The sequence below is a fragment of the Dendrobates tinctorius genome, unplaced genomic scaffold, assembly GCF_039654945.1.
Source record: "Dendrobates tinctorius isolate UK_male_01 unplaced genomic scaffold, ASM3965494v1 ptg000229l, whole genome shotgun sequence".
NCBI classification, from domain to species: domain Eukaryota; kingdom Metazoa; phylum Chordata; class Amphibia; order Anura; family Dendrobatidae; genus Dendrobates; species Dendrobates tinctorius.
The window spans coordinates 1656855-1680012 of record NW_027361896.1 but is presented as its reverse complement, the minus strand read 5'-3'; the positions used below and the strand labels follow the sequence as shown (position 1 = coordinate 1680012).

The window sequence follows — 23158 nt, the reverse complement described above, 5'->3', positions numbered from 1 at the left end:
CTGGGAAACTACATGGTAATGCAGATGCCCTGTCCAGACTTCCCAGTTTAGTTGAGTGAAGGTGCCAAATCCCCTGACTTTGGGCAGGTGGGGGGGATATGTAACAGTCACTGGCACAGGGGGGTTAAGCAGCCATTTTAAAAGTGCTGGATGTTTGTGAACAACCATAGAGCAGGTGCGAGGTTGTTCACCATGTCTCCACCCCAGGGTGTGGTCTGAGAGTTAAATAGTTGGGGGTCCGAGGTATGCAGTGTTTCAGAATGTCTGGAGAGGCTAACTCCAAAGAGCTGTTTGTGCTAACCTGAACTGTGTATTTTGCAAACCCTGAGCGGGTATATTCTGGCAATAACAAAGAACTGTGCTTTGTGTTACCAGTTTGTTTTGTTTTCCTGTTTGGCCCAAAGCTCTGTGTTTACTTTTACTTCACCATGATTTATGCCGTAGGCATATAATAAACCAGTGAATGACTTAGACATTATTCCCATGACTACCTCTGTGTACATCTGAGTGAGCCAATCTACCACAGTATATACTAACGCTGCGATGTTTAAAAAAATGTAGTTGTATTCTTAAACATCGCATATGCTGATGACGCAGGTCTAATGCGGCGAATGTCTCTTCCCCTGAGCTGTTGCCTTGGACCTTCTAATCACACTTCTCTAGCCATGATGGATAGCCAGCATAAGGGTGTGTGCACACGCTGCAGATTCTGCTGCGGATCCTCAGCGGACTTGGCCCTGCGGATCCGCAGCAGTTTCTGCTGCGTTGTACAATATCTTTATTTTCTATGCAAAATGAAAACTGCAGTGCACATGCTGCGGAATTTTCCGCACAGATTTGCTGCCGTTTCAAAACCGCAGAAAGAAATGACATGTCAATTCTTTCTGCAGATTCCGCTGCGGTTTGCCATCTGCTCCATTGTAGAGATGATAATTCGCAGGCTAATCCGCAGATTAACCGCAGGTCTTCTGACCTGCGGATTTACCTGTGGATTTTATTAAATCCGCACTGACAAATCCGCAGAGCATTCTGCAGCGTGTGCACACACCCTAATGGTGCTATCATAATGAGTATAGTATGTGGTCTGTCAATCACGTGTGTGGTGGTGAGATTAAACTATCCTAGAAAGGACTAGTGCAGGTAAAGAGACATCTCGGCAGAGTCTTCCTGCCTCGCTTTGCATGTGCTTCTGTAAAATAAAACTCCATTTTCCAGGACGTCCACCTGACAGCACCATGGAGGACGTCCTCCTCCTTACAGGGACAGGAAAAGCACACGAGAGGTTAAAAGGTCATGTCCCACCCCCTCTCCCTCAGTGTTTTTTCCTGTCCCTGCATGGAGGGACACACGAGAGACTGCGCTGAACTTACCGGAGGGGCTCGGGATCGTGCGGCCAGTCCAATCCTTCCCCTGTCAAGAGGTCCCGGGGCTGAAACTCTCCGAGGGGAAGTCCCTCTGCTCCAAATGCCAGGAGCAGGACGACGCTAATGGAGGGAGCCGTTCCTCCCTATGGGAGGCTCTCGGCTCCAGGATTCACCGCCATAGCAGGCGATGGTCGGCTCCCCGTAGGCGGCTGGCCGAGCGGGCACTGGCAGGAGGATGGCGCGGTCGGCGCAGGGAGGAAGGAGCTGCGGCTCCAGCAGACTGCCGTAGCAGGCGGAGGTCGGCTCCCCGCAGGCGGCAGGCCGAGTGGGCACCGGCAGGAGGACGGCGCGGTCGGCACCGGGAAGAGGAAAGAGTGGCGGCCCCAGTAGACCTGCCATAGCAGGCGGGAGGTGGCTCCCCGCAAGCGGCTAGCTGAGCGGGCACCGGTGGCAGGAGCATAGCGCGGTCTTGCGCAGGCCCAGCCCGGGCAGGAAGTGGAGGAGGCGGCCTATCGCGAGAGTTCGCACGTCCCGTCCGGTGACGTCACATGCCGGCCTTGAATCCCAGCGCGCGCTCCTGAGGTCCACATCGCTCTGCACAATCGTGCAGGATGGATAGAAACGCTCCAGCAGGTGGAGGGGTAAGTGCGCATGGCGCAGACCACCCTCCCCCACCCATCCCAGCAGCCCAGATCTGAGTAGGTGCCCCATTCTGTATTATTAGGAGAAGGGAACCCTGGCAGAATCCCCTACGGGGTGAAGGACCCGGCAAAAGCCACCTCCAAATCGGTCCGATGCCCTGTATGTAGGATAAAGCTGCCAGACACCTATAACAAGACCCTATGCGGACCCTGTACCTCAAGGGTCATAGGCGAGGAACAGCCATCCCTCCTTTCTGAAATGAGATTGCCGATAAGGGAGGAAGTTCAGGCCTCTACAGCCAGCCTCGCACGGCGTCAGTCCCCCAGCCCAGGGCCGAGTCGCAAGCGTCCAAGGTGGGAAGCAGACCCAGCTTCGGAAGCAAGCCCTATTGAGGAGTCCGACTTCCGGGATTCAGATCAGGAGGAAGAAGGCGAGATCCTGGGGGATAGACACGATCAGAGCAGGAAGTACCTGTTCAGACTGGAGGACACGGACGAGTTGGTCCAGGCAGTCAGTAATACTATGCAAATAGAGGAAGTCCCTAAACCACAGTCCAGACAGGACTTAATGTTTGGAGGACTGGTGGCCCAGAAACAGGTAGTGTTCCCTGTAAGTGAACACATCAGGACAATGGTCCAGGAGGATTGGAAAGAGGCAGAGCGTCGGTTGATACTCTCCCGAGACTTTAAAAATAGACTGCCTTTTGATCCCGAGGAAACACAGGCATGGGAGGAAGTCCCTAAATTAGACGTTCCAGTCACCAAGGTTACCAAGAAGACGGCCATCCCATTCGAGGACTCATCAGGTCTCCGAGACCCGATGGACAGGGTGGTGGACGTCTTGTTAAAGAGAACATGAGAGACGTCGGCAGCTCTTATTAGGGCCAACATAGCAGCCACCTCTGTGGCCAGGTCTATGTTTTTGTGGATGGGGCAGTTGGAGGAACACCTAACCAACAAGACCCCTAGATCAGAGATCCTAGCATCACTTCCTCTCATGAAATCGGCCACGGCATTCCTGTCTGATACGTCGGCTGAGTCAGTGAGGTTTGCAGCCAGAAACAGCTCCCTCTCTAATGCGGCCCGAGGAGCAGTGGCTTAAATCCTGGTCGGGGGATAACGCTTCTAAAACAAAACTATGCGCCATCCCCTTCTCGGGCCTGAGGGTATTTGGTCCAGCCCTAGATAACATTCTAGAGCTAGTGTCCGATAAAAATAAGGGATTCCCGGAGGAAAAACCCAGACGGCCCCAGTCCTTTCAGAGAGGCTCCTTCTCTAGGAGACAGACTGACTTCAAGGGTCGAGCAAGGTCCAATAGAAGCTCCTATAGGAGCTCCTTCAGCCAAGGTGGGAGGAACAAGGGTCCCCTCTTCACATCAACATCTAGATCGAGGAGGCAATGACGCCATAGGTATTGGGGGGAGACTTCGCCACTTCGCAGCAAACTGGTCCCGAGTCACCCACAATCAGTGGGTCCTCAGAACCATCGCGGAAGGCTACATTATTATTCACCTCCCCCCGACAGATATATTGCCCCCACTGTCGTCCCGGAGGACTCCGCAATGTGGACGGATCTACAGGACATGGTCAACTCAAAAGTCATAGTACCAGTTCCCCCGACGGAAATAGGAAGAGGGCACTACTCTTCCCTGTTTTCGATCACAAAACCATCCGGTGAGGCCCGCACTATCATAAACTGGAAACCACTGAATGCCTGGGTCAGGTACAAGAGATTCCGGATGGAATCGATCCAATCCACAATCCTCCTAATAGACAGGGACGCTGTCATGTGCACCCTAGACCTAAAAAAGGCATACTACCAAGTCCCTATCCATCCCTCATCCCAGAGGCTACTAAGGTTTGCGGTCAGTTTACCATCCCGGACCTGCCACTTCCAGTTCCATTTGGGTTGGCTTCAGCTCCCAGAATCTTTACAAAGCTGGTGGTGGAGGTGGTGGCCTACCTGAGAGATCAGGGTATCGTGATCATTCCATATCTAGACGACTTCCTACTGGTGGCAAGATCCAAAGAGGCGCTCATTCAAGACAGGAACCGAGCAACTACCGTAATGGAGTTCCTTGGCTGGGTGATCAATTGGGAGAAGTCGGACCTCAGGCCAGAGACCAGAAAAGTATTTCTCGGAGTCCTTCTAGACTCAGCCGACAGAATATACTGGCTACCCGAGCGGAAGCAGAGGACTATTCAGGCCAGAACCAGAGACCTGTTGAGGCGTCAATGCTCCATAAGAGAGGCAATGGAGGTCTTGGGCCTCATGACTGCCTGCATCCCGTGTGTCCGATGGGCCCAATTCCACTCGAGATCATTACAGAGAGAGATCCTTGCAAAGTGGGACAGAAGTCAGGCGTCGCTAGACAAACCCCTAAGGCTTCCAGAACGAGTAAAGGAGTCCCTTCGGTGGTGGACACAGTCCAGAAACCTTCAAGTGGGCGTACTATGGACAACATCTCCGTACGTGGTAGTCACCACAGACGCCAGTGCGTGGGGATGGGGAGCCCACATAGAAGGGAAGATCTTCCAGGGAAAATAGCCAGGAGACATTAGGACCAGATCCTCCAATTTCAGAGAGCTCTTCGCGGTCTGGGAAGCGTTGCGGAGAAACCAGTCGGTACTAAAGAATCGTCACGTTCGCATATTATCCGACAATATAACGGCAGTGGCATTCCTGAAGCACCAGGGAGGACTCCGACATCAACCACTACAGGCCCTGGCGGGAAAAATATTCGCTTGGGCAGAACGAACAGTCCGATCAGTGACCGCAGTACACTTAGAAGGTTCCCAGAACGAAGTAGCAGACTACTTGAGCAGACAACAGATCCACCCGACAGAGTGGGAACTGAACGTGGAAATCTTCGACCATCTTTGTCAGCGCAAGCCGAAAGAACTCGAAGGTCCCCAGATTCTACTCCGTGAATCCGACGGACCACCCGGAAGGGATAGAGGCCCTGAGTCAGACTTGGGAAGAATCCCTCTCTTATGCATTCCCACCACTGGCTCTCATACCGGCAGTGCTCAGGAAGATACGCGAGGACCACGCAAGAGTGATGTTGATCGTTCCATACTGGCCGAAGAGAAGCTGGTTTCCCCTTCTAGGAGCCATGGCAGTAGGAAATCCAGTCGAGCTACCCCTGTGGAAGGACATCATCCACCAGGGCCTGATCCACCACCCGAACCCAGCAAGACTCCACCTATTGGCTTGGATCCTGAGAGGGACATCCTGAAGGCAAAGGGGTTGTCGGATCAGGTCATATCCACCCTACAGGCCAGTAGGAAACCGGTGACATCCGCAATCTATCGAAAGATATGGAAAAGATTCTGTCTGGAGGGTGGCAGGTCCGATCTTGTGGCAGGCACCCCTGACCTCCCTAGCATACTAAGCTTTTTGCAGGCAGGGTTTAATAAAGGCCTTAAGCCCAGCACTCTAAGTCCAGATTTCGGCCTTGAGCGCCTTCTTCGATTACCAGTTAGCTTCCCATCCCTGGGTAATAAGATTTATAAGAGCCACGCAGCGCCTGCGCCCCACGATTAGGCAGCTCACCCCGCCTTGGGACCTGGGCCTGGTACTCAGGTTTCTCTGTACAGACCCCTACGCTCTCGGCGAGAAAATAACCATCTCTGCTCTCACTCGTAAAACGGCCTTCCTGGTAGCCATTACCACGGCCAAAAGAATAGGGGAGATCCAGGCCCTGTCCACTAAGGACCTATATCTCCACATAAGAGATGACCGTATAATCTTAAGGTTAGACCCGGCATTTACCCCAAAGGTAGCCTCTTCTAAAAATTTAAACCAAGAGATATTGTTACCATCTTTCTGTGATAATCCCCGTAATAAAAAGGAACAGCGTCTTCACTCACTGGATGTGAGGCGGGCAGTTCTAGACTATCTAGAGGCCACCAATAGCTGGCGCATCGACCCAAACCTGTTCATCCTTTTTGGGGGTAAAAATAAGGGGAAAAAGGCCTCAAAGGCGTCCATTGCGCGCTGGATTACCTCAGTAATCTCTGACGCCTACCAAGCCGAAGGCGCCAACCCGCCAGATTCCATAAAGGCCCACTCTACAAGGGCGGTATCGGCCTCATGGGCTGAACGGGCGGGGGCCTCGGTTGATCAAATCTGTAGAGCAGCAACCTGGGCCAATCTTAATACATTCTGCAAGCACTACAAGCTTGATGTGTTAGCTGGTCAACAGACCGCATTTGGGAGAAAAGTTCTCCAGGCGGTAATCCCACCCTGAGGAGGTGCTTTGGTACTCTCCATGGTGCTGTCAGGTGGACGTCCTGGAAAATAGGTATTAGACCTACCGGTAATGATGTTTCCAGGAGTCCATCCTGACAGCACGGGTAGTTCCCTCCCTGTTGTGTTATACTACGTTGTATTATGTTATGTCATATGCTGTAAATATGATTGTTTCATTAAACTGTTACTAGCATCACCCACCTTGTGGTACTTGTTAAATCACTGAGGGAGAGGGGGTGGGACATGACCTTTTAACCTCTCGTGTGCTTTTCCTGTCCCTGTAAGGAGGAGGAGGACGTCCTCCATGGTGCTGTCAGGATGGACTCCTGGAAACATCATTACCGGTAGGTCTAATACCTATTTTTCAAATACTGCAAAATTAGTAAATGCATAAAACACCGTATCAGATAAAAGAAATCTGCACCCATAACACAATATAGTAGTGGTTGGCAGAAGTCAAAGCGCCTGACAGGTTCTCTTTAACAATAGCCTCCAGGTATGCCAATTTGCCACACCTCTTGGGCATGGTCAGAGCAGCAGTCTAATATAAACGTAATATAACAGATTTCCATTATTGTATTGATTTTTGACAGCACAGTAAATAAAGGTCACTTAAGTTGTGACAATAATTGGTCTATATTGTGTCCTATATAAGGCGTTCCATGCTATTTGAGCTTTTTAATGTTGTGTGTATTTTTTAAAACTTTTGAGCAACATGCTTTGACATTATGCTACTTTTCAGTGAAGGCTGGAGGAATGAGAATCGTACAGAAGCATCCGCATACTCCACATGGAGATATTAAGGAGGATAAAAAGCAAGAGGATGAGAACTGGGAAAGTGGTATTGTGTAAGTGCATATGTGTATATTAAATGTTAATAGTAGTTCTTTCCATAGTAAAACAAAACACTAACTATTGATACTTTTCAAGTCAGGCTACATTTGTGGTTTGAGTCAGATGAATACCTTGGGCGTATTTCCTGATGTGTACCTCAGACGAAAAGCTATGGCAAAGGAGGCTAACTGCCCAGTGGATGGCTAAACCTATATAATTTATTTTTTGCTGTATGCCCTATACTCTGAACATAAAGTAAAAATACTATGTATAAACGCTAAGTGTAAGTGTCTCTTTGCATGATGCATATGCAGATTCTGTAAGGCACACATAAGGCATATACGGTAATTGCTTCATGTCCCCATTATTCTATCTCCTATGCTGAAGCCAAAACAGCTGTTAACTGTAGGTATTGTTTTGCATGCACAGTTCAGGCACAAAAGGTAGGAGAAGCTACATAATGAGCAATCTCATGCTGTGGACTCTATAATTATCACTTCTGGCAGCACCAGAAGCATAAGTATATTCATGTGCAAGGACGTCTCAAAATGTGTATGCACATCAGGACAGTGCTGCCTAGATTGTGCTACTACCTTCCTAAAAAGCCTGTTGTCACGATGCTGCCTCCTTCTATGCTTTATGCAAACACTCACATTGCACAGTGGCATTGAAATGATCAGCTCTCTTCTCCTTTTGAAAAATTACAGATGTCTGAATGAGGCCTTAACCCCCTTCTTGCAATCGGATGTAACTGTACGTTCAGACTGCATGTAATTTACCGCAGACCAACAGACAAGTATATCTCAAAACCCTCCCTTCTTAACAGCAAAAATTAAAAAGCAAAAAAACTTTGCCATAACTACTATTTTTGTACATCTCATCTCACAAAAAAAGTAAGGATTTAAAAAGTCCTGTGATTATCATTATGCTATCAATAACAACACCGCATGTTGTGCAAAAAATAAGTTCCAGATTTATTTTGATCATGCCTACTACCAAAAAATTTTTTTTGTAAAAATGATCAGTCCCGTACTCAGAAAAATGGTGCCAGTAAAAACTACAGCTTGTCTTACAAAAAAGCCCTTGTATAAAAGTGCTTCTCGCTAAATTTAGAATATCATCAAAAAGTTTATTTCAGTTCTTCAATACAAAAAGTGAAACTCATTCGGCTTTACAAATAGTGATCTATTTCAAGTGTCTGTTTCTGATAATGTTGATGATTTATAACTTATAGCCAAAGAAAGCCCAAAAGTCTTTATCTCAGTAAATTAGAATACTTTATAACACCAATTTGAAAAATGATTTTAAAATCCGAAATGTTAGCCTACTGAAATGTATGTTCAGTAAACGCACTCAATACTTGGTCGGGGCTCCTTTTGCATAAATTGCTGTATCAATGCAGCGTGTCATGGAGGCGATCAACCTGTGGCACTGCTGAAGTGTTATGGAAGCCCAGGTTGCTTTGATAACAGCCTTTAGCTCGTCTGCATTGTTGGGTCTGGGGTCTCTCATCTTCCTCTTGACAATATCCCATAGATTCTCTATGGGGTTAAGATCAGATGATTTTGCTGGCCAATCAAGCACAGTGATACTGTTGTTTGTAAACCAGGTATTGGTACTTTTGAAAGTGCGGCTTGTCAGCAGATGGAAGCATGAAGTGCTCTAAAATTTAAATCACTTTATTTGTAATGACTATATAATGAGTTTCACTTTTTGTATTGAAGAACTGAAATAAATTAACTTATTGATATTCTAATTTAGTGAGAAGCACTTGTAGCTTAGTCTATGGAAAAAAAAGTAATGGGTATCAGAATATGGTGACTAAAAAGTAACAAAACCTTAAACTTAGAATCATACCATCTATGTGATAAAGCCAAAATGTAAATTTTACTTAAAGAAGTTGTCCACTACTTGGACAACTTCTTATACCCCTCACTTTGCAGTGTTAAAATAATAAAGCCTATACTCGCCTCACGTGCGACGCCATTCCCGCTGTGTTGGCACTAGTTCTCCCGTGCTGTTGTTGTGAGACATGACGCTGGCACCCAGTCAGCGCTGGCGTCGCTGTCCCCGCCTTTGGACAAATCGAACATTAAGAGGAAGTCAGGGCTGCAGAAAATTTTTTTGTAAAAATGATCAGTCCCTTGCTCAGAAAAATGGTGCCAGTAAAAACTACAGCTGGTCTTACAAAAAAACCCTTATATAAAAGTGCTTCTTGCTAAATTAGAATATCATCAAAAAGTTTATTTCAGTTCTTCAATACAAAAAGTGAAACTCGTTAGGCATTGCAAACAGTGATCTATTTCAAGTGTCTGTTTCTGTTAAAGTTGATGATTTATAACTTATAGTCAAAGAAAGCCCAAAAGTCTTTATCTCAGTAAAGACTAAATGACGCTGGCACCCAGTCAGCGCTGGCGGTGCTGTCCCTGCCTTCGGACAAATCGAACATTAAGAGGAAGTCAGGGCTGCAGCTGCAGTTCGGACTTCCTCTTCATGTTCGATTTGTCCAAAGGCAGAGACAGTGACGTCAGCACTGATTGAGAGCGAGTGGCGTCATCACAGGAACGGTGCCGACACAGCAGGCGAGTATAGGTTTTATTATTTTATTGAGGCCAAACATTTTGATCAAAAAGTGGTTGTCCTAGTAGTGGGCAACACCTTTTAATTGTGAACGGTGTTTACCACTTCTGATCTACCTGTAGACTTTAACCCCTTCAAGACGGAGCCCTTTTTCAGTTTTGCATTTGTTTTTCGCTCCCCTTCTTCCCAGAGCCATAACTTTTTTATTTTTCCATCAATATGGCCGTGTGAGGGCTTACTTTTTGCAGGACGGGTTGTACTTTTGAACGACACCATTGGTTTTCCCATGTAGTGTACTCAAAAACGGGAAAAAAATTCTAAGTGCGGTGAAATTGAAAAAAAAAAAAGTGCAGTCCCACACTTTTTTGTTTGGCTTTTTTGCTAGGTTCACTAAATGCTAAAACTGATCTGCCATTATGATTCTCCAGGTCATTATGAGTTCATAGACACCAAACATGTCTAAGTTCTCTTTTATCTAAGTGGTGAAAAAAATTCAAAATTTTGCTTAAAAGAAAAAAAACATTGCGCCATTTTCCGAGACCCGTAGCGTTTCCATTTTTTGTGATCTCTGGTTGGGTGAGGGCTTATTTTTTGCGTGCCGAGCTGACTTTTTAAATAAGTTTTGTGCAGATTTGTTCTTTTGATCGCCCGTTATTGCATTTTAACGCAATTCGCGGCGACCAAAAGAACGTAATTCTGGCGTTTTTGATTTTTTTTTTTTTTTCTCTCTACGCCGTTAATCCTTTTTTTTATTGATCGGGTGATTCTGAACGCGGCGATACCAAATATGTGTATGTTTGTTTTTTTTTGTTTGTTTTATTTTGATTCGGACGAAAAGGGGGTGATTTCAACTCTTACGTTTTTTTTTTATTTACCCTTTTTTTTGTTTTCACTTGTGGCATGCTTCAATTGCCTCCATAGAAGGCTAGAAGCTGCCACAACTGGATCGCCTCTGCTACATAGAGATGATGCATAGATCACCTCTATGTAGTAGAATTACAGCATTGCTATGAGCGCCGACCACAGTGTGGCGCTCTTAGCATTCTACCATCAACAACCATAGAGGTCTCGAGGAGACCTCTGCTTGTCATGGCAGCACACTGATGACCCCCCGATCACGTGACGGGGGTCGACTGTGCGCGTGCCTCTGGCCGCGTGGCCGGAAGCTCTAGTTAAAGCCCTCTGTCAGAGTTTGACAGCGGGATTTAACTAGTTAATAGGCGTGGGCGAATCGGCTGACATGTCCTGACTTTGATGTGGGCTCAGTGCCGGCCAAAATTAAGAGACCATTTTCAAATGTTCTGCTTGTCTGATTTTTCTCTTTATAGGTATATTTTTGAGTAAACTGTAAATTATTCTTGCAGTCTATAAAATTCTGACATGTCTCCGAATTTCCAAACAATAAATTTTGTATTTTTTTCTGACAAAGAAAAATGGTCAAAATTTAACCCCTTAGCGACATGCGCCGTGCTAGTGCTGCGCTGCAGCAACTGTATTTGTACCAGCTTCTGTACTAGTACAGCACCCTGATGGCCTCAGTGTGAGAGCTGCGGCGATCGCGTGCGGGTGTCAGCTGTATGTGACAGCTGACACCCCTCAGCAGTGCCCATGATTGATGCTAGCACCGATCGTGGACATTTAACCCCTCTGATGGTGCTGTCAGTAGTGACCGGCACAGAGAAGCATTGCGCAGGGAAGGGGGCTCCCGGCGCGCTCCCACTGGAACAACACGATGCGATTGCGCTGTTCCTGTGGTCTCCGTGGAGACCCCCATCTCCAAAATGGCTGCAGGGTCCCTCTGGGTCCTGCAGTGAGGTGGCTTGTCAGTGCCTGCTGAGCAGGCACTGGCAAGCCACCTTCACTGCCTGTCAGATCACTGATATGACAAAGTGCTATGCAAAGTGTCAGATCAGCAATCTGACTTTATATAGTAACTGGCGTGGCCCGTGCGAAATTTTCGCACATTGGTCGTTGGTGGCGCAGGCAATTTCAGAAAAAGCAAACTGGTCAAATGTAAATGTATTTCATGAGCTCATGAACACAGACAGGTATTTATATATGTAGATTGGTAATACAATAAATTGTTTTGATAAGTAGAGGCCAAAAAATGTTTTCCGGTTGAGGTGCCACCTGCAGGTCATTGTCTTTCTGCAGGTTTATGACAATTAATGTTTAAACTGTATTTTGTGATCAAATCGTAGATGTGTGGTTTGTTTGGCTATTTTCTTGCTGAAGGGGGCAAGTTTACCTTTCAAATAGATGTCCCATACTGAGACAATGTAAAAGAATTATATATATATATATATATATATATATATATATATATGTGTATGTGTGTGTGTATATATATATATATATATATATATATATATATATATATATATATATATATATATCTCGGAGTGTAAAAATATTTTTTTTAAAAATTCCTAAATAATGAAAAAAATATTTTCCCAATAAATACATTTATGTAAATTAAAAAAACCAATAAAAGTACACATATTAGGTATTCCCGCGTCCGTAACGACGCGCTCTATAAGAGTCTGTGCACATGTTGCGGATTAGCCTGCAGAATTTTCTGCAGAGAATCCGCATCTCTTAGCAGAAAACGCAGGGTAAAACTCTTGCTGTTTTCCTGCGGAATTAATGCAGATTCTTAGTGGTTTTCTTGCGGATTCCATTGCGTTTGTGTTGTTGGTTTGTGAACTTTCTGGCTCTGAGAGAATCTCAATCTCTCTATGTGCCAGAATGGAAACCGCAGCTGCGGATCTGCAAAAAGAATTAACATGCTGCGGAAAATAAACTCCTGCGGATCCACATGGAATTTTCCACAGCATGTGCACAGCATTTTTGCATTTCCCATTCATTAACATTGTGTGCACAATGCACTGAGAATTTGAGGCAATTTCGCGAGTCCAGAAGCAATGAGGAAACACATCAAAATCCACAACGTGTGCACATACCCTAAAACTGTCCCACTAGTTAACCCCTTCAGTAAACAACATTAAAAAAAATAAAAAAACGAGGCAAAAAAACAATGCTTTATCGTACAGCCGAACTAAAAGTGCAAGAAAGCGTGATAAAGACGGATATAGATAAAAATGGTAATGCTGAAAACGTCATCTTGTCCTGCAAAAAAAAAGCTGCCACACAGATCCATCAACAGAAAAATAAAAGTTATAGCTCTCAGAGTAAAGCAATGCAAGAATAATTTTTTCGATAAAATAGTTTTTATCGTGTAAAAGCGTCAAAACATTAAAAAAATATAAATGAGGTATCGCTGTAATCGTACTGATCCGAAGAATAAAACTGCTATATCAATTTTACCACACGCAGAACAGTATAAACGCCCTCTCCAAAAGAACTTCATGAATTGCTGGTTTTTGTTCATTCTGCCTCCCAAAAATCTGAATAAAAAGCAATCAAAAAATGTCATATGCCCTAAAATGATACCAATAAAAACATCAACTCGTCCCGCAGAAAACAAGAACTCACATGGCTCTGTGGGCCAAAATATGGAAAAATTATAGCTCTCAAAATATGGCGATGCAATAAAAAGCGTCTTTTAGCGTGTAACAGCTGCCAAACTTAAAAACCCGATATAAATAATCAAACCCATCTTTATCACCCCCTTAGTTAGGGGAAAAATTGTAAAATATAAAAAATGTATTTATTTACATTTTCCCATTAAGGTTAGGGTTAAGGTTGGAGCTAACGTTAGGGTTGGGGCTAAAGTTAGGGTTGGGATTAGGGTTATGGTTAGGGGTGTGTTGGGGTTAGGGTTGGAGTTAGAATTGGGGGGTTTCCACTGTTTAGGCACATCAGGGGCTCTCCAAATGTGACATGGCATCTGATCTCAATTCCAGCCAATTCTGTGTTGAAAAAGTAAAACGGTGCTCCTTTCCTTCTGACCTCTGCTGTGTGCCTAAAGTGATTTACCCCCACATATAGGGTATCTGCATACTCTGGACAAATTGGACAACAACTTGTGTTACCCTTGTGAAAATAAAAAATTGGGGGCGAAGAGATCATTTTTGTGAAAAAAATGATTTTTTTTATTTTTACAGCTCTACGTTATAAACTTTTGTGAAGCACATGGGGGTTCAAGGTGCTCACCACACATCTAGATAAGTTCCTTAGGGGGTCTAGTTTCCAAAATGGTGTCAGTTGTGGGGGGTTTCCACTGTTTAGGCACATCTGGGGCTCTCCAAACGCGACATGGTGTCCGCTAATAATTATTCCCTTCTGAGCCCTGCCGTGTGCCCAAACAGTAGATTTCCCCTACATATGGCGTATCGGCATGCTCAGGAGAAATTGCACGACAAAATGTAAGGTCCATTTTCTCTTGTTACCCTTGCAAGCGTAAAAAAAAATTAAGTCTAAATGAAAATATTTGTGAAAAAAGTAAATGTTTGTTTTTTTCCTTCCACATTCCAAAAATTCCTGTGAAGCACCTGAAGGGTTAATACACTTCTTGAATGTGGTATTGAGTACCTTGAGGGGTGCAGTTTTTAGAATGGTGTCATTTTGGGGATTTTCTGTCATATAGACCCCTCAAATTCCCTTCAAATGTGATGTTGGTCTCTTAAAAAAAAAAAAAAAAATGGTTTTGAAAAATTTGTTGAAAAAATGAGAAATCTGCAGGTCAACTTTTAATCCTTATAACGTCCTAACAAAAAAGAATTTTGGTTCCAAAATTGTGCTGCAGTAGACATGTGGGAAATGTTATTTATTAACTATTTTGTGCGATATGACTCTGATTTATGGGCATAAAAATTAAAAGTTGGAAAATTGCGAAATTTTCCAAATTTTCACCAAATTTCCATTTTTTCACAAATAAATGCAAAACATGTCTAATAAATTTTACCAATATCATAAAGTACAATATGTCTCGAGAAAACACTCAGTTCTTAATGGAGCTCTTAATGGAGAAGTGGGCTGCAAACTTGGTGCTTCTCTGAAAAGAGAAGGTATTCGAAAATTAGTGATTGAAGAAGCCCTTAACTACAGTCATATGTTAAAGTTTGGGCACCCCTATTAATGTTAACCTTTTTTCTTTATAACAATTTTGTTTTTTGCAACAGCTATTTCAGTTTCATACATCTAATAACTGATGGACTCGGTTATATTTCTGGATTCAAATGAGGTTTATTGTACTAACAGAAAATGTGCAATCTGCATTTAAACAAAATTTGACCGGTGCAAAAGTATGGGCACCTCAGCATAAACGTGACATTAATATTTCGTAGATCCTCCTTTTGCAAAAATAACAGCCTCTAGTCGCTTCCTGTAGCTATTAATGAGTTCCTGGATCCAGGATGAAGGTATTTGTGACCATACCTGTTTACAAAACAATTCCAGTTCAGTTAAGTTTGATGGTCGCTGAGCATGGACAGCCCGCTTCAAATCATCCCACAGATGTTCAATGATATTCAGGTCTGGGGACTGGGATGTCCATTCCAGAACATTGTAATTGTTCCTCTGCATGAATGCCTGAGTAGATTTGGAGCGGTGTTTTGGATCATTGTCTTGCTGAAATATCCATCCTCTGCATAACTTCAACTTCGTCACTGATTCTTGCACATTATTGTCAAGAATCTGCTGATACTGAGTTGAATCCATGCGACCCTCAACTTTAACAAGATTCTCGGTGCCGGCATTGGCCACACAGCCCCAAAGCATGATGGAACCTCCACCAAATTTTACTGTGGGTAGCAAATGTTTTTCTTGGAATACTGTGTTTTTTAGCCTCCATGCATAACGCCTTTTTGTATGACCAAGCAACTCAATCTTTGTTTCATCAGTCCACAGGACCTTCTTCCAAAATGTAACTGGCTTGTCCAAATGCGCTTTTGCATACCTCAGGCGACTCTGTTTGTGGCGTGCTTGCAGAAACGGCTTCTTTCGCATCACTCTCCCATACAGCTTCTCCTTGTGCAAAGTGCGCTGTATTGTTGACCGATGCACAGTGACACCATCTGCAGCAAGATGATGCTGCAGGCCTTTGGAGGTGGTCTGTGTATTGTCCTTGACTGTTCTCACCATTCTTCTTCTCTGCCTTTCTGATATTTTTCTTGGCCTGCCACTTCTGGGCTTAACAAGAACTGTACCTGTGTTCTTCCATTTCCTTACTATGTTCCTCACAGTGGAAACTGACAGGTTAAATCTCTGAGACAACTTTTTGTATCCTTCCCCTGAAAAGCTATGTTGAATAATCTTTGTTTTCAGATCATTTGAGAGTTGTTTTGAGGAGCCCATGATGCCACTCTTCATAGGAGAATCAAATAGGAGAACTACTTGCAAGTGGCCACCTTAAATACCTTTTCTCATGATTTGATACACCTGGCTATGAAGTTCAAAGCTCAATGAGGTTACAAAACCAATTTAGTGCTTCAGGAAGTCAGTAAAAAGTAGTTAGGAGTGTTCAAATCAAGAAAATGATAAGGGTGCCCATACTTTTTCACCGGTCAAATTTTGTTTAAATGCAGATTGCACATTTTCTGTTAGTACAATAAACCTCATTTGAATCCAGAAATATAACGGAGTCCATCAGTTATTAGATATATGAAACTGAAATAGCTGTTGCAAAAACCAAAATTGTTATAAAGAAAAAAGGTTAACATTAATAGGGGTGCCCAAACTTTAACATATGACTGTAAAAGATGAAAGAGAATAATGGTGAACAGCAGCTAGAAAAGAAAACCTTCTGATTCAGTATATTGGAGATGGAAGGCCACAGTCCTGTAACTGAGGAACAAACAGATATTGCTACAGAAGAACAGCAAAATGATACGTTACAATTCAATCTTGTTGAAGCTGCTTTCTCATATTCATCACAGTGCTGTCTAGTGCACATGCTGCAGCTGGCAATAAAAGGGATATGCTTGAACTCTGGCAAAGTGAGAAAATTGCTTAATGCTGCCAGAACCCCCTAATATTGATTCCATTTTGAAAAGACGTGCTGGAAAAGGAGAAATTGTGAATCAAGCCACTCGGTGGGGCAGCACCTATTTAATGATTTGAGCGATTGCTTGAGCTGAAGCCCTTTCTTGTAGACATTGCCAACTCTCTTGTAACACTTAACGAAGGTCAATGGACACAGGTGGCTGAAGTTAAGGAATTGCTTCATCACCCGTTTACTGTGACTAAAAAATTAGACGCTGGGGATGTAACTCCTGGCATTTTCATAAAGGAGTGGAAGAACTTGCTGTTTTGTTTGTCTCAAAGAGGAGGTTTAATCGCAGATCTCATTGCTGCTTCAATGAAATGGAGAGAGAGACAGCAATTAGAAAATAAAATTCTTCTGGCAGCTGTTTATGTGGACCCGAGTCATCGTATATTGCTGGATGATCAACAGCTTACCAAAGGAAAAGAAGCTCTCACTGAAGTAACAGGTGGAATGAGTGGGCTACAGGACTGCCAAGAGCAAGATTACTTGGGTCTTGCCAGTGCTACTGTTACCATGTCTTCAGCCTCATCAGATGAGGAGATTAATTTTGAAAAGTCTTTAAACGATCTGGAGCAGGCAAAGTGTTGCCGCAGCAAAATTTTTCACTTACACGAAGTGTAAAAGTTCAACTGTTCATCAAAACTGACTGTGTACGAGGCAATTCCTTTACACCCTGAAATTGAGATGTTTCCCATGTGGTTACTGCTTTGCCACCAACCCAAATTGGCGTGGAGAGCTTGATCTCTAGCCTTAAAAAAAAAAAAAAAAAAAAAAAATTGGATCAGATTTGAGATCTATGAACTCATAGACTGCACAAATGTTATTCAGTCTTTTTTCTTTTTTTTTTTTTTTGTTGAAAAGTTTTTTTTCCCACTTCATAGTGTATTGCATATTTACAATTTATTGAAAAAAGTTCTAAATAAAAATTTTATGAGAAAAAGGACTAGGAGACAAAAAGGAGCACAATAGGTTCTTATCCGATTTTACCATTAAGTAATGTAAGACCACTCACCTGATGTAGTTGCAAATGGCAATATGAGACAAGCACGTATTTCAGCTGCTGCAGGACACCAGTCACAATGTGCCCAGAATGAATACAAAAATTAGCAGTCCTCAACTGCGCTGCTAAGGACTCAAAAGCAAGATAAAATCAATGGATTTTATTAAAAGGTTTACAGGTCAACGCATTTCAAGGTCACACACAGTCTCTTCATTAGGACAATAACCTATAAGTGACTATCAAGAGTGTCTGTCTTATAAGCGGTCTTTTTAAAAAAAAAAAAAAAAAACTCCAAACCGGGCACATGACTGTCAGTTTCAAATGGTGACTCCAGATACGTATTGCCATTGAAATATTTGTATGATTTGTAATATTTAGATATTATAAGTTTTTAACACATTTTTATTACCAATAAATATCATAAAACTGATAAAATATTAAAATCAGAAATAAAATAAAGACTAAAAAAATGAGGGGAAATATCTGAAAAAATTATGCCAGAGGGCGATCGATCTGGATCAGTTGCTCTTTTTGACATTGTAAAAAAACAGGGAATAGAGCTGTGAGCTACACAAGTGTTTGATTGCGATGTTGCTGACAGGAGAAGAAATAATTACTTAAAGCAAGTAACACAATGTGAGAGAGGATGCTAAATAGAGACCGCTTATAAGACAGACACTCTTATTAGTCACTCATAGGTTTTTGTCCTGATGAAGGGGTCGGGTGTGACCTTGAAATGCGTTGGCCTGTAAACCTATTAATAAAATCTGTTGATTTTATCCTGCTATTGAGTCCGTATCAGCAGTGCAGTTGATGACACCTCCTTCCTAATTTTTGCAATAAATATTTTGTGTTCAACCTAAATAGCTTGATTATTGTGTCATAATGGTGATTAGAAGCTACCATTTTACTACAGTAAATGTATCACTTAACCCCTTCATGACCCAGCCTATTTTTACCTTAATGACCTGGCCATTTTTTGCAATTCTGACCAGTGTCCCTTTATGAGGTAATAACTTTGGAACGCTTCATTGCATCCTAGCGATTCTGAGATTGTTTTTTCGTGACATATTGGGCTTCATGTTAGGCCTGTTTCACACATCAGTTTTTGTTGTCAGTTAAAATCCGCTAAAATGGCGGACAACGGATCCGTTCCTGTACTGACAACAACGTTTGGCACCGTACCGTTGTTTTAACGGATCCGTCAAAGGAAGAATTTAAAAGGAACTGCTGCCTGGGGGAAGGAGAGAGAGAGAGAGAGAGAGAGAATTTTTTTCAGCCGCCAGAACAGGGTTAAATTTGCGGCCGAAGCGTGGACACGGGACCACGTGGTATACAGAGACTTCGTTCGTCCGGGTGTGAGTGAAGCAGGATGCGTGCAAGGAGCACGTCAGAGCACTGAGTCAGGCAGCAGGTGTGCCAGGAGGCGTAACAGAGTACAGGAGCAGGGTTTGGGCCAGAGGCACAACTGAGCATAAGGCAGAGCGCAGGATTGGTACGTGTGCCAGGAGGCACAACAGAGTAAGAGACTGAGTACAGGATCAGAGCATGTGCCAGGAGGCACAACTGAGTATGAGACTAAGCACAGGGTCCGAGTGTGTGCTAGGAGGCACAACTGAGTATAAGACAGAGCACGGAATCAGAGTGTGTGCCAGGAGGCACAACTGAGGATGAGACAGAGTACAGGGTCAGAGCGTGTGCCAGGAGGCACAACAGAGTATGAGACAGAGTACAGGGTCAGAGCATATGCCAGGAGGCACAACCAAGTACGAGACAGAGCACAGGGTCAGAGCGTGTGCCAGGAGGCACAACCAAGTACAAAGCAGAGTGCAGATTCAGAGCGTGTGCCAAGAGGCACAACAGAGTGCAAGGCAGGGGACCTGAATACAGCGCACAGCCAGGCAGGGACACGGCAGACCAAGCCAGGAAGCACAACAATAATCAGGCACCTCCCCTAGGGGGAGGTCGTCTGATATAGCACATGACTACTACTGGTTCCGGGTCAGGACCTAGCCAGAAAGCACATGACCACTATAGGTTCCGGGTCAGGTCCTCCATTACCATAGAGAGGACCGAGCCCTATACAGCACTGACAGGAGCGCGCAAGCACAAACGTGACATGTAGGTGGAGATCCGGGGACGAGAGCTGCGCGTGCGCACCCGACGGGACCCCCGGAGTGACCGCGGCTCCGGAAGAGATGACGTCGGGACCGAGGTCCCTCCCCCAGGTGAGCACGGCGTGACAGCTGGTACCCCATATGTGGGGGGAACCACTGTTTGGGCTCACGGCAGGGCTCAGAAGGGAAGGAGCGCCATTTGACTTTTTGAAATGAAAATTGGCTCAATCGTTAGCAGACACCATGTCGTGTTTGGAGAACCCCTGTGTGCGTAAACTTTGGAGCTCCCCCACATATGACCCCATTTTGGAAACTAGACCCCCTAAGGAACTTATATAGATGCATAGTGAGCACTTTGAACCCCCAGGTGCTTCACAGAAGTTCATAACGCAAAGCCGTGAAAATAAAAAATTTTTTTTTTTACCTAAAAAAATTTTTAGGCCGCAATTTTTTATTTTCACAGGGATAACAGTAGAAATTGGACCCCAAAAGTTGTTGTACAGTTTGTCTTGAGTATGCTGATACCCCCTATGTTGGGGGGAACCAATGTATGGGCACACGTCAGGGCTCGGAAGGGAAGTAGTGACATTTTGAAATGCTGACTTTGATGGCATGGTCTGCGGGCGTCATGTTACATTTGCAGAGCCTCTGATGTGCCTAAACAGTAGAAACCCCCCCACATGTGACCTCATTTTGGAAACTAGACCCCCCAAGGAGCTTATCTAGATGTGTGGTGAGCACCTTGAACCCCCAAGGTCTTCACATAAGTTTATAACACCGAGACGTGAAAATGAAAAAATATTTTTCTTTCCACAAAAATAATTGTTTAGCCCCCAATTTTTTATTTTCTCAAGGGTAACAGGAGAAATTAGTCCCCAAAAGTTGTTGTGCAATTTTTCCTGAGTAGGCTGATACACAATATGTTGGGGTAAACCACTGTTTGGGCACATGTGGGCTTGGAAGGGAGGGATCACCGTTTGACTTTTTGAACGCAAAATTGGCTGGAATCAATGGTGGCACCATGTCGCGTTTGGAGACCCCCTGATGTGCCTAAACAGTGGAAACCCCTCAATTCTAACTCCAACCCTAACCCCAACACATCCCTAATCCCAACCATAACCCTAACCCCAACACACCCCTAATCCCAACCCTAACCACAAGCCTAACCCTAATTCCAACCCTAACCCTAATTCCAACCCTAACCCTAATGGAAAAATAAAAATATTTTCTTTATTTTATTAGTTGTGCCTACCTATGGGGGTGATAAAAGGGGGGTTTATTTACTTTTTATTTCATTTTGATCACTGTGAGAGTGATCAAAATGAATGAATGGAATCTGCAGCCGCAGATTCGGGCGGGCGCACTGCGCATGCCATTTTCCAAGATGGCGGCGCCCATGATCTGGAACCACGGGACACCGGGAGCGACAGGGGGACTCAGAAGGTACCGGGGGGGTGAGGGGGGATCGGAAGCTGACGGGGAGCGCAGGGTAGAGGAGGGGGAGCAGATGATGACAGTGGCGGCAGATCGCCGCTGTCATTCAGTGGCGGGGGGCCAATCACCGGTGGGGGGGGGGTCGGATCGGTGTCTCCAGCCATGTCCGATACTACTGCAGCATCGGCCATGGCTGGTTTGTAATATTTCATCAAATTTCATTGATGAAATATTACAATCGATCTGATTGGCTGTTTCACTTTTAACAGCCAATCAGAGTGATCGTAGCCACGTGGGGGCGAAGCAACACCCCCTGTGGTGAAGTACAAAGCCCCCTGTACCTGCGGGTCGGGTGACCTTTCATTGACCCCTGTCACCTGACCCGCAGGGCGGCTTTGAAGCCATGACACAGCATATGCGTCATGGGTTGGGAAGGGGTTAAACATGAGCCATGTATAAGAAATTCATGAAGTCAGATTCAGAGAAATTGAGGAGTCATTTGTAGGTTTGGATTACTGACTCTACAGCCCTGGGTAACCCCCCCCCCCTTTTTGGCTTAAAATAATCTCTGGCAGGTTCTCATGCTGATCAGTGTCTGGCTTTATAGTCCTGAACATCTCATTTCCATATAATAAAAATGTGCCTTTCTCTGGAATAAGATTTTGGATCACGCATATTAATGCATCCTTTTATTCAGCTTTCTATGACCTACATGCCCAGATAGAGGGGTTAGGAGGGTTTATTCTACTGACAGATTCCTTTTAAACTTTAATTTCTCTGAAATGCTTCAGCTGTTTGAGGTTTTGTTTCTATGATGCTTATTATGTGGTAAAAATAATGTGGCAGTAAGATTCTTCAAGTCTGCACGCGTATGGCAATACCAAATTTGTAACCCTCTTTATACTTTAATGGTAAAAAACAAATCTAAACTTTGTAAAGCAAAAATACTTAGTTTGGTATGCTGTTATCTAAAACCATTAACTTTTTTTTTTTTTTTTTACTATTTCCATCAGCGTGGCTTTTTTTCTTTCTTTAATTATCATTTTGGTGAACTGCAGTGACAGAGAAAAACTTTTTTTTTTTTTGTCCCCATTAGGGGACTTGAATTTGTCATTGTTTGCTTATACTTTATAGAGCAATAACATATTGCAGAGCATAGTGAAATTGTGGGCAGGAGGGCAGTTGCAGAGGCCTCCTTCAGGTCCCCAGCTAACATATCAACCCTTCAGTTCCCCCAGAATCATGTCACGGGAGACTTGTGAGCCTCTGTACGTACTTGCAATTAACTAATTGAAATGCCATTCTGTGATTGACGATGAGAAAATGGAAACGGTCTTAGGAGCGCAGGAAAGAGACTCAGACAAGAGATGGGGTTAAACCACAACGCGTTTCGACGGAGGATCCACCTGATGAAGACGGATCATCCGTTGAAACGCGTTGTGGTTTAACCCCATCTCTTGTCTGAGTCTTTCCTGTGCTCCTAAGACCGTTTCCATTTTCTCATTGCTCCTATCCTCCATTGGAGGTTTTCGGCTGGAGCTGCAGTGGAGACCTGACATTTTTGTCTGCCCCTGGGTTACTTCCTAAGCGCTCCTCTATGACCGTTCATCACTGACTCTTATTCTGTGATTGACAACTGTATTTAAATAGATAAGCTGTAGCACTCACAGTAAGCTCCAGATTTGCTGACTTCATAACAGTTAACATCTGGGTATGCTGTGGGCTGGTTATAATTAGGCGCAGCTCTGCAGCAGAGACCTATGAGAGGATAACTACTGCAACAAATGTGTTTGTAATGAGACAAAGTTCACTTCTGCTGTACTGTTTTTTTTCTGCTGTGCTGTTAGTCCTAATTTTACTGCTGAACTGCATGTGATTTAGAAAGCAGATTCTCAGGTAGATCTGTGTCTGACCCATAGACTTTAACAGCTTATTTACCTATAATAAAAGCATGGATTTCTCTCCAATAAGACACCGGATTGCA

At 44.2% G+C, this 23158-nt stretch overlaps 1 protein-coding gene across 4 annotated transcripts in view; it reads left to right on the top strand.

Annotated features, from left to right (window-relative positions):
- The window catches only part of DAP (death associated protein), a 180126-nt gene that overhangs the window by 96790 nt on the left and 60178 nt on the right, over window positions 1-23158 (top strand). For all 4 annotated transcript variants that reach the window (XR_012222574.1, XM_073555726.1, XM_073555724.1 and 1 more), the window contains one exon: window positions 7003-7108. Coding sequence is in view for 3 of the 4 variants with exons in the window: in XM_073555726.1 (XP_073411827.1) it covers window positions 7003-7108 (106 nt within the window). In the remaining variant the exon portion in view is untranslated. The remainder of the gene's footprint in view (window positions 1-7002; window positions 7109-23158) is intronic.